The 11,919-nt window shown below is 48.3% G+C and overlaps 1 protein-coding gene across 1 annotated transcript in view; it reads left to right on the forward strand.

Annotated features, from left to right (window-relative positions):
• Positions 1–6,366: 6,366 nt before the first annotated feature.
• Positions 6,367–11,919, forward strand: part of CRYBB2 (crystallin, beta B2) — an 8,949-nt gene continuing 3,396 nt past the window's right edge. Inside the window, exons 1-2 of the mRNA XM_008563467.1 lie at positions 6,367–6,440; positions 9,440–9,558. Of these exons, the coding sequence (XP_008561689.1) occupies positions 6,387–6,440; positions 9,440–9,558 (173 nt within the window). The 5' untranslated portion in view covers positions 6,367–6,386. The remainder of the gene's footprint in view (positions 6,441–9,439; positions 9,559–11,919) is intronic.

Here is an 11,919-nt window from a genome sequence, read left to right on the forward strand (position 1 = left end):
CTAGACTTCTTCCAGCTCTGACTCCATTGTGTTTGAGGGCTAAACTATGTTTGTCCAAAGAGAACACTGAGGCCCATTCTGTCCATGGGAGCAGGCAGATGAGGTGGACAGGAAGGTCTGAGCCCTTTCTCTCCGTCTCTCAGTCAAGCTACGCTGCATTAACAAACAGCCCTCAAGTCTTGGTGGTTTGAAACAACAAAGGTTTATTTCTCACTCGGGCCACACATCTGTTGCTGGTGCCCAGGGTCTCCTCTCCACACAGTCACTCAGTGACCCAGGCTGATGGAGGTTAGAAGAGAAGAGAGCACTGGACGGGCTGGCACCAGCAATAAAATTACATCACCTGGAAATTACACTTGTGTGTCTGCTCAGACTCTATTGGTCAGAATGAGTCACATGACCCCCTCTAATTTCAAGAAGACCCAATGGTAATGTGCTCATGAGTAAACCCTGTGTTAACTGCCCTCCCTTCCCTGCCTCACTTCCCTGCTTCTTACTTTCTTCCTGGAACCACCCCCCAGATAAATTACCTGCACTTGAATTCTTGTCTTACGGTCTGCTGCTGGTGAAGCCCAACTAAGACCGGTAATGTGCTCATGAGTAAACCCTGTGTTAACTGCCCTCCCTTCCCTGCCTCACTTCCCTGCTTCTTACTTTCTTCCTGGGACCACCCCCCAAATAAATTACCTGCACTTGAATTCTTGTCTTACGGTCTGCTGCTGGTGAAGCCCAACTAAGACACCCTCACTCTCCATCCTTTTCTCATTAATTCATTCATCCAGTCAACAAATATTTTCTGAGCACGTACTATGTGCTGGACCCTGTGCAGGCACTGGGGGTGCAGAGATGGCTGAGTCCTGACCCAGCTCTCACTGAGCTCATTGTCTAGATGAGTAAATTGCTCAGGTCCCACCAAAAGCAAAGTGCTTTAAGATCTCAAGAACTTATCAGCTGTGTACTGCACCAGGACAGGGACCCTCTCTGTATCACTCCCTGCTGAGTCCCCAGCTGTCACGGTTGCTGGATGTAGAAATGATGAATGAATGAATACATGTGGAAATGAACGAATGAATGAGTAGAAACACCCAGACTGCTGATAATGTCTGTCCTGTTACCTACTTTGAGTGAGGAAATGAAAGAGCAATCAATATAAAAGGCTTTGAAAATATCGCAGTCCACACAGAGATAATAGTAATGAATAATTTAAGAGCTATAGTGATTGAGTGTTTACTCTGGGTTAGAAACTACTGAGGGCTTCGCACGAGTAGCTCATTTTCAAAGGGGAAAAAAATAAGTGCTGTAATATCCACAGACTAAAATTTTTACATCTTCACAAGTGTAAGGAAGAAGGAAATTTCAATTGCAGGTGAGGAAACCAAAGAGGAGGGAAGTAGTGTAGGGTGAAGACTTTGGACTCCATGAATCCTGAGTTCTGAGTTCAAATCCCGTCTTCACCACTTCCTGGCCATGTGACCTAGGGTGAGGATGTCCCCTCTCCAAGTCTCAGTTTCCTTATCTATGAAAACAGGGGTAATCAAACCTCCCATTTCTATTAGCCAATGAGAACCTTGATTACTTCCTAGACAAGAATTATGTAAGGTTCAGGGACCAAGAACCTCATTCCTAATGGGGAAACTGAGGCTTGAAGAAGGAGAGAACTTTCCTACAATCAGAGCTTAGTGGGAAGCATCATAGTTCAAAGATTAAGAGCATTTTCCTTGAAGTCAGACTGATCTGAGTTCAAGTCCTGGTCCCATCACTTCCTGGCTGTGTGATCTTGGACAAGTTACTTAACTCCTCTGATCCTCAGCTTCCTTACCTGTAATAGGAAATACTAATAACACTTACCTCAAAGATGGTTATGAGGACAGAATTTAACGAGAGAGCAGGCCTCCAGGGAGCTTAGTAGTGGGTCAATTCACAAAGTCCAGCTCTACTACTCACAGGCTGTGCAACCTTGGGCAAGTTGCTTAATCTCTCTGAGCCTCAACTGTCTCTTCTATAAAATGAGATGATCGATAACTGCAGCAATTACCTCTTGGATTTGTTGGGAAGATTAAAAGAGACAAGTATGGATGGTGCTTGACTGATGATAAGCTCTCACACTATCTAAATTTTAGGAAATCTTTCTTATTTAATAGGACACAACCAGGTCTTGAATCTATCCATTTATTCAACCAATATTAATTGAGGTCTTTTATGGGGTGAATTGTGTCCAAAAAGGGCATGCTGATGTCCAAACCCCCAGTATATCAGAATGTGGCCTTATTTGGAAATAGGGTCTTGAGAGAGGCGATCAAGTTAAAATGAAATCTCTGGGGTAGGTCCTAATCCAATATGACTGGTGTACATGTAAAAAGGGAAATTTGGACACACGGACAGACATGCACAGAGGGAAGAAGTGTGAAGACATGGGGAGAAGACAGCTAGGTGACTCCGTGATGCATCGGTCAGCCAAGGAATGCCAAGGACTGCCAGCAAATCCCAGAGGCTAGAAGAGGCGGGGAAGTGTCCTTCCCTCGAGCCATTGGACAGAACATGCCCTGCTGACACCTTGATGCTGGACTTCTCTTAAAAACCATGAGATGCTACATTTCAGGTGTTGGAGTGGGGGGTTCTGGGAACAGTCAACACTTTTTTGTCATAAAATATACATAACATAGTTACAATTCGTTATCTTAACCATTTTTAAGCATACAGTGACATTGCTGTGCGACCGTCACCACTAATCATCCCCAGAACTTTTCCATCAGCCCAAGCTGAAACTCTGCCCATAAATAGTAACGCCCCGTCTTCCCTCCCTCCAGCTCCTGGCAACGGCCGTCCAATGTTATGTCTCTATGAATTTTTCTACTCTAGTTAACGCATATAAAAGGAATCATACCATTTTTCTTCTTCTGTCTGGTTTATCTCTCTTAGCATAATGTCTTCAAGGTTCATCCATGTTGTAGCACATGTCAGAATTTCTTTCCTGCTTAAGGCTGAACAATATTCCATTGTATGTATACACTACATTTTGTTCATCCATTCATCTGTTGATGGATGCTTGGGTTGCTTCCACCTTTTGGCTGTCACGAATAGTGCTGCTATGCACGTTGGTGTACAAATATCTATTTGGGTCCCTGCCAGAAATGGAATTGCTGGATCCTATTTGAGGAAAAATCAGACTGTTTTCCATGGAGACTGCATCATTTTATATTCCAAATTTTTGTTGTTTTTAAGCCACCCAGTTTGTGGCACTTTGTTACAGCAGCCCTAGGAATCTAATATAAGCACCTACTAAGTGCCAGGCACTGGGCTCTGAGTATACCATGGTACCGCAAGCAAACAGCATCTCGACCCTCAGAGTGTTTATCTTCTAATTGGAAAGACAGAAAGTAAATGAGTAATAGGATGTCAGGTGGTGACAAGTGCTACAGAGAGAAACAGCACGGCAAGGGAGCTGGGCCATGTGTGCCTGTAGTGTGTAGTGAGAGTGCATGCGTATGTAGTGTGTGTACATGTGCAGTGTGTAATGTGTGTGTGTAGTGTGTGCATGTGCAGTGTGTAATGTGTGTGTATAGTGTGTGTGTGTGTGCATGCGTGTGTAGTGTGTAATGTGTGGGGTGTGGTACATGTGGTGTGTGGGCTGGGGGGATGGGAGGGACCAGTTTCCAAGACTCGGATTCAGTCGAGACCTGGGCTGGGAGGAAGACGTGTGCACTAGAGGGGCATGAGCGAAGGCTGGGTGCCCACAGGGCAGCAATGGGGCCGACAGCAGGGATCTGACAGGTTTCTCCAAACCTCGGGGGCCTAGGATCCCAGGAGCACCCCATTTCAGGACAGCAGATCAGGGACAGCCGGGGGCCCCAAGGGGGCAGCTCACTCTCCTTGGCCCTGCACGAGCAGGCACCTGCCCTTGGCCACTTGGCACAGACCCTGCCCATCGCATGCCACACTTTAGCTGTATAACCCTGTTTTCAGGTCTTCTTGAAATACCCTCTGCCAGCTGCTTGCAAACTGGGCCCTTTTTGCTTGGAATTCTCTTCCCAATCCTATTTCCCAGGCTAACTTCTCCCATCCCTGAGGGCTCTGCTTTGCCCTGGGTGGGTTTCCTGGACGGCTCAGGCTGGTGTATGTAGGTCCCCTTCCTGACACTCTCCGCTAGAAAAGAGCTTGGGACCAAGTGGAGGCCTGACAAATATTTGTTGAATGAACGAATGGATGGATGACTGATGGCTGAGTTCCCCCGAACCACCGTCCTTTACTTGTTTTTCCCCACGGCCACTGCGATCGCCTCTGTCTGCCATGCCCCGGGGACTGCCTGACCGCCCGGGTGAACCTGGTGTGCCCCCGGTCCTGGCAGCTGGATGGCTGATGCTTGCAAAGCAGGCATCTCCTTGTGCAGCCGCCTGACCACCCTGGCGCGGCCGAATCTGAAAGCTAATGACATTATTGTGCAGAGACACAATGTCTGTGGGCATTTGCTGACCGGGGCTTTGGTGCGGGCTTAATCCAGCATTCTCGCTCTGCTTTCCACGGGGACGCAGCGGTCACCCGTCTTGGCACAGGCGCTCCTGGGGAAGGTATAAATGCCACCTCCCACAGGCCAGGCTTCACCGGGCACTCACGGGGGCTGGTGTCGCTGGTAAGAATGCCTCTCTTGCTTGCTTTACCTTTTTACTCTCATGCTCATCCCTGTTAGAAAGCGGGGGAGACCTGGGTTTGGAGAGGTACCGCCACTTTCTGACAAGGTGACCTTGGGCAGAGACTTCAATGCTCTCAGTCTCAGTTTTCTTTTCTATTAAATGGGGAGAGGGGTCATAAAACCTCCTATGTTGTGGGGATTAGAGATAATGTAGGCGAATGGCCCAGCACAGTGCCGGGCACCTAGCGGATTCTGAGGCATGCTCTTTATTAATGTTAAACAGATCATCGGCATCCTCATTTGGCCAGCTCTAGAGCGGGAATGTAGCAGAGGGTTTGCAAGAATCAAACCCAGGGCAGTTCAGCATCATTTCTAGGTTAGTGAGTCAGCTCTCTCCATATCCCCAGACGTTACCGGGCACCCACTATGTGCCCAGCCTTGGGGAGCACTAGTGAGTAGGGTGCAGCTGCGGCTCTCTGGAAGCTCCCAGGAATAGGTGATTTCAAAGCCACTGAAACTTGGTGGAAAGGACTCATGCCACAATTGCTGCCATTCACTGGGTGCTGAGGGTGTTCCGGGGGCGCTGCCCAGTGCTTGTAGTTTTATGTGTTTTATAATTGAATCCTCACGATCTGTTCACAGATGTTATTAGGCACCATTACTGTCCCCATTTTACAGAACAGGAAACTGAGGCACGGGGTGAGGATGTCACCTGCCCAGGGCCTGGCCTCAGTGTTGGTAGGCAGCAGAGCCAGCACCCAAGCTGGACCGGTCGAGCTTCATGTTTTTCAGTCTGAGGTCACCAATGACCGGGAGTGTAATGGTGGGACCTCAGGCGCTGTGACAGGCCCAGAGGGCTGGTTTCTTGGGGGAGAGCAGAAGAGGATCTTGGGAGCTTGGCTCCCAAGCTGTGTAACTGAAGTTTTTCCTTCTTGGGGGATGTCCAGTCCTGGCTTCTGGAAGCTGGATGTTATCTCTGAAGATGGAGGCCGGGTTTCTTCTCTCACCCCTGGGGAAACACAGTCTGGGTTGACTGCTTCTCCCTCAGGAAGGGAGAAGAGGCTGACATCGACACTATTGCAGACTTTTCTGATATTCTCACCAGCCAAGACAGCTCTCCCCTGCTGCCTGCATCAGTGCCTGGCTCCCGCCATTACATCCGTTTCTTCTCTTTCTTGTGGCATGGGCTCTGTGACAACTGTGATTGCTAATGGGGGAGCAGACCAAGTCAAGAGGAGAGTTGCCTGTACGGAGGGGAAGAGGAGTCTCTGGGAGGAAGTTTTGGGCAAGGGGCAGGGGGGGACAGGAGACTTTTTGAGTTCCCAAACTGGTAGCCACAGCACAGCCACACAGGGCCAGTGCATGGGTTTTGTTGGTCCCACACGGTTTTCTTTTCATGAAGAAGTTCCTGCACCAAGGCAGAAGTTCTGGTATTAACAGGTCTGCATTCCATGTAGTGTCAATTGTTGGGAGCTGAGTGACAGGGACCTACTTGGGACCCCACTTAAAGCTCTAGTTTATCATCTTTTTTAATAGACCTCATTTTCTTTCCCCCCCAGAGTGACACTAAGGATGGAAGTTCAGGCAGCTGCGTACTGAACCCACAGCTCTAGGACAACCTGAAACCCTGGGGAAAAGAAGAGGGTTTGGGGCTGGAGTGGTCCTGAGGCCTACTCGGGTCAGAAAGCTCAGGGCCCAGCGAGGTCCTCACTGCTGCCTCCCATGTCTTTCAGGTCCTTCCTGCACCGAACAGTCCACCATGGCCTCAGACCACCAGACCCAGGCAGGCAAGCCGCAGCCTCTCAACCCCAAGGTGGGTACCTCTGGAGGGGAGATGGGCAAGCAGACTCTTGGCATCTTCCTTCCGGGCTCCCCCTCTCCACCCCTTCCCCTTCCCCTGTCTGGGCCTCAGTCTCCCCCATCCACACACGCAGTGGCATGCCTAGATTCCCAGCACCAGCTGCCAGCCTTGGAGACTTAAGTTTCTCTGACCTACCTGCTGCCCCACACCCCATCACCCATTGGACACCCCAAGGCTGGGGCAGGTCCTCAGTCCCAGGTGGAGATGCACTTGTGAACAGGAGGTGGGGTGTGATTCCCAGCTCCATACCTGCCGTGTGACCCGGGCCAGTCACTTGATCTCTCTGAACCTCAGTTTCCTTCTCTGTAAAATGGGAGAGTCAGATTTACTGCATAAGATGGTTGTGAAGAGGCAAAGACACCAGGTCAGCCTGACATCTGGTGCATGTCCACCTAAGGCCAGCTCACAATGTCTGCTTTGCTTTCTCATCCTCCCTGCCCTCCTAAGGGTCAGGAACTTGTCACACCCAATGTGCCCCCAAACCTCTATTGACAACCACCCTCCTGCATCCCTTTGCTTCAGAAGCCTTGAGCATGGTTTCCATCCAGAACTGCTCTTTAGTCTGAGTGACCTGCCTGACCAGGGAAGCCTGAGCTGACGCAGCCCCTCACCCGCTCACCCCATTCTGTCCCTCATGGATTTACTTTCTAGAGGAAAGACAGGCAATAAACAAATGAAAACAAATGAATATATGATCTCAAGTAGTGAGAAGTGCTGTCAAGAAGCATTAAGCAGAGTAAGGGGTTCCCAAGAGTCAGGGTGGGCGAGGATTGGCTCAGGTGGTAAGGGAGGACCCCTCTGAGGAGGTGATGTTTGAGTGGAGACCTGGGTCAAGCAGGGGAGTAGCCATGAGCACATCGGAGGTGGGGCTTGGTGAGAGCTTCCAGGCAAAGGGAATGGTAAGTGCAAAGGTCCTGGGGTGGGAATGAGCTGGGTGAGTTTAAAGAACAGCAAGAAGGCCAGGCTTATTTTATTTTTTATTTATTTTTATTTTTTTCTGGTGGTGGGCTGGGATGGGGATCTGAGCCTGTGACCTTGGTGTTATCAGCATCATGATCTAACCAAGTGAGCCAACCAGCCAACCCAAGAAGGCTAGGTTTAAAGCAGCACTGTCCAACAGATGTATAATGTGAGCCACATATGTAATTTAAAATGTTCTAGTGACTGCATTTAAAAAAGTAAAAAGAAACAGGTGACATTAATTTTCATACTGTATTTTATTAAACCCAATATATGTAAAACCTGACCATCTTAATGTATAGTGAATATAAGAATTATTAGCAAAATATTATTCTTTTTTTCATAGTATGTCTTCAAAATATGACACGTATTTTATACCTACAGCACATCTTAATCTGGACTAATTGCACATGCTCAGTAGCCACACATAGCTAATGGCTGCTGTATTGGACAGTGCGGGTTTAAAGAATTAGATAACATGTAAAATCTTAGCCCCCATTATATTGATTAATAACAACAACAACAACAACAATAATAATACAGAGCTTCTGGGCTCTCTGAGGCCTTTCAAATGCGTGGAGAGGTTGACCTTCCTCACCAGGTAAGCCCGGCCCCCACACACAAGCCCTTCTCTACCAAGCCAGGGTAACAAAGTAGCCCCCAACTTCCATATTCTTGACTCTTCTTGGTAACCCTACAAGATAGGCATGGTCCCCCATTTTACAGATGAGAGAACTGAGGCTCAGAGTAGTCAGGGTGCTTCGTAAGGTTGCATAGCAACAGAGGGGACATCAGAGCCCACGTCTCCTGACCCCATCTCTGGCCAGGTCAGTGACCGTAAAGGCTGAATTGAGCCATGGAATTTATCTCTGAGCCCTGTTGGCCACTCCCTTCCCTTCCTTTGTTGGGCTAATCCCCAGCCTGGGAGAGCACGGCGTGTTTGCCCAGCTAGTGCTGACTGTGTGGATTCTGCAGCCGGCCCTCCTCAGAGTCTACTGCTCCAAGCCCAACTCTTTATCCAGAAGCAGCTCCCTGGGGAAGTGTGGCTGAAAAACCTCTGCCCCCAAATTCTCACTGGAATCCTGAAAGGTGGCAGCTGCCCTCCTGGTTAGCACTGGGCTGTGAGACCTAGTGTGGGTCCCTTCACTTTGCAGAGCTTCGGTTTCCCTGATGGGGATCCTGCGAGCCCTTTCCCTGGGCTGTTGAGAGGACCAGGTGAGGCAAGGGGAGTGAAGTCCCCTTAAGAAGTCTCTCAAGGGGGAGATCACAGGGAGACCTGCAAAGCCGATGGGGGCTTAAAGAAAAGATACAGTATGTGTAGTTTTATGGGTGCAATGGGGGTGAGGGGTGTATATGGCAGTACTAGTCCAGCTCTAATGGGAGGAGGACAAACTCAAACAGCATGGTCTAGCACCTTGCTATACCTAATGTGGTCCTTGGGCCAGTGGCACCAGCGTCACCTGGGAGCTGATTGGAAACGCAGAATCTGGGACTGCACCCCAGACCTGCTACCTCAGAAACTGTACTTTATCAAGATCCCAGGTACTTTGTGTGTGTGTTACAGTTTGCAAAGGGCTGCTTCTTTTTGAGCTGCATCAGACAAGCCTGGGCTTCCATTTCAGCTCTGTCACTTACCCACCTGGAACCTGTAGCATGTCTAATTAATATAATTATGTCTCCCACAAGCAGAACAAAATGTACACATTAACCACTATGATCCTCTGAATTCTAACAACCCATGAGATAGGTTCTGTCTTTATTTCCCGTTTTATAGATGCAAAGACTGAGAGTCAGAGAAGAGACATGCAGGCCCAGAGTCTCACAGCTGGTCACTGGTAGAGCCAGAACTGTCTGACTTTATGTTTGGCTCATGACTCCAAAGGGGGACTCTTCAGCACCTTCCAGGCTCTCAGAGCTCCCTCCCCATCCCTACGGCTCTGCTCTCACTTTTTCCCATTATGACGGGGACTGACTCTCTCTTCCTGTTGCAGATCATTATCTTTGAGCAGGAGAACTTCCAGGGTCACTCGCACGAGCTCAGCGGGCCCTGCCCCAACCTGAAGGAGACTGGAGTAGAGAAGGCAGGCTCCGTCCTGGTGCAGTCTGGACCGTACGTACCTGGGTGGCCTCCCCTGGTTAGGAGCCACCAAGGGGAGGCAATCAGGCTGTGGGGTTGGGAGGATCTGCCCTCACTGTGTTCCTAGACTATGCCCTTGGGGGCTGGCAGCGTATGGAGAGAATTTGTGCTTTGACGTCAGGGAGAGCTGGGTTCAAGTCCTGTCTCTACCACTTCTGGGCTGTGTGCGTAAGACCAGGAGCTTCCCTCTTTGAGCCCCAGTTTTCTCCTCTGTAGGATGAGGATTATCATGTCCTCTGAGGATGAAGGGAGAGAGCTCATGTGACAAGCCTAACACAGAGGTCAGCCACTTCCTTGAAGCAGGGACATGGACTTGGTGATCTCATGGGTCTCTTAGAACTGCCAGTCTCTGACTCTGGGATGATCCTTGCTGTCCTGGGAGGTTTAAGGCTGGACATCCCCGCTCTGCCTCTGCTCCTCCCTTCCCCAAACTTGGTGATGTTGGGTCTTAACAGATTTGCCGGCACATTTGGAGGCAGGTCTTTACCCAAGAGAGGAGGGGAGGTGACTGGTGGAGCTTACTCTGCCGGTGTAGCGCAGCTGAGTGCAGTTCTGTGTGAGCCTGGGGGGAGCTCTGGGCACAAAGCCCACAGGGTGGCAGAGGCCTCTCCTTGTTCCCTGATGGCTCCTTCTGTGTAAGAGCCTCAGAATCAGGGTGGCCACCAGTGACCCTCACCCAACAGGTCAGAGAATCTGGTGTGGCTGGGGGTCCTGGGGTGACCACACCTCAAGGTTTTCAGGGAATTCTGCAAGTGCAATGGCCCTACACAAGTCAGAGTCTGAAGATGTGGAGAACACAGCCAGAGGAATGGCCGTACCAGGTCTAGTCTGTCTCACGTGCTCAGGGAATCCATTGCGCCTGAAAGCGTGCCTTCCCGGATCACTGAAGTTCTTTAAGCGTCACATCTGATTTTCAGTTGTCTTTTAAAATATTTTAATGGAACAATTTCCCAAATGGATTTTATGCTCCTTTGCTTTCTTTTTTAAAAAATATAACTTTTGATATTTTTATTAATTATCGTTTATTGTTTAAAATCAGAAAATGTGGTTTAGTGATTCTGATCTCACCACTCAGAAGTAACCATTGTTATGATTTTGTTATAAACCTAGATTTTTCTCTGTGTATATAGTTTTGTGTTTTTTTTTTAAATTACAATCTGATCGTGATGTACATAATGTTTTATAACTCATTTTGAAAACTTTACAAGATATCACAAATTCTCTTCATGTCATTAAATAGCATTTTATACCGGTGTTTTTCAAACAGTGGTCTGAAGTCCACTGCATCAGAATCACAGAAAGGAGGGGCTTTGAAATGCAGATTTTTGGGTCCCACCCCAGCTCCACTAAATCAAATTCGTGGGTTTAGAGCCCTGGAGCCTGCATTTAACAAGCTCACCTGCTCAGTTAAGTTTGAGAATCCATATCCTATATCATTATTTATCATTGCTTTGTAACACTCCATGATTAAGTATGCCATAATTTATTTACCCAGTCCCTGACCATTGCATGTGTAAGTTGTTTCCATGATTTGATGTTATAAACAACACCATGATGAACATTCTGATTCAGATATCTGCGACCTCTGGACAACCACAGTGTAAGCACACATTGTCTAAAGCAGAATTGATGGATCCCTTCTAAATTCCATGATTAAGTATGCCATAATTTATTTACCCAGTCCCTGACCATTGCATGTGTAAGTTGTTTCAATGATTTGATGTTATAAACAACACCATGATGAACATTCTGATTCAGATATCTGCGAGCTCTGGACAACCACAGTGTAAGCACACATTGTCTAAAGCAGAATTGATGGATCCCTTCTAAAAGAGAACAGTACACACGATCTCCTCTTCTATTTATTTCTTCATTTTTTATTTTTATTTTTTTGAAGGCTGGGGAACCTCCTCTTTTAATTAATGATTTAGAATTTTGCTCTGAGCGGCCACGACTGCATCATGCTGAAATGTTTGCTCCTGCACTAGAATCACCCTAGAATGCTGGGCATTCTGAGGTCTGTGCCTTCTTTTTTCTAGTTCCCCCTTTCCTCTATTAGCCGTGCCCTACCTGAAGGTAAACTTCCCCCTTTAATGTGCTATTTCTCTTTTTGGATCTAAAAGACTGACAGAGTTTTGTGCAAAGTATGAGCCAAGAAACTAATGACAGGGACAAAGGCGGAAACGGATCCGAAGAGAGGGCTGGCGTGAGTAACGTCCATAAACTTTGGATTCGGTGGTGATCTGCGGTCAGCTCTCAGTGGCTGACTCTGACTGTTCACCTTTCTTCCCAGCTCCACACTCAGTGACATCGCCTTGACAGCTTGACATCTGC

The sequence above is a fragment of the Galeopterus variegatus genome, unplaced genomic scaffold (genome assembly GCF_000696425.1).
Source record: "Galeopterus variegatus unplaced genomic scaffold, G_variegatus-3.0.2 Scaffold13697, whole genome shotgun sequence".
In the NCBI taxonomy this organism is placed as follows: Eukaryota; Metazoa; Chordata; class Mammalia; order Dermoptera; family Cynocephalidae; genus Galeopterus; species Galeopterus variegatus.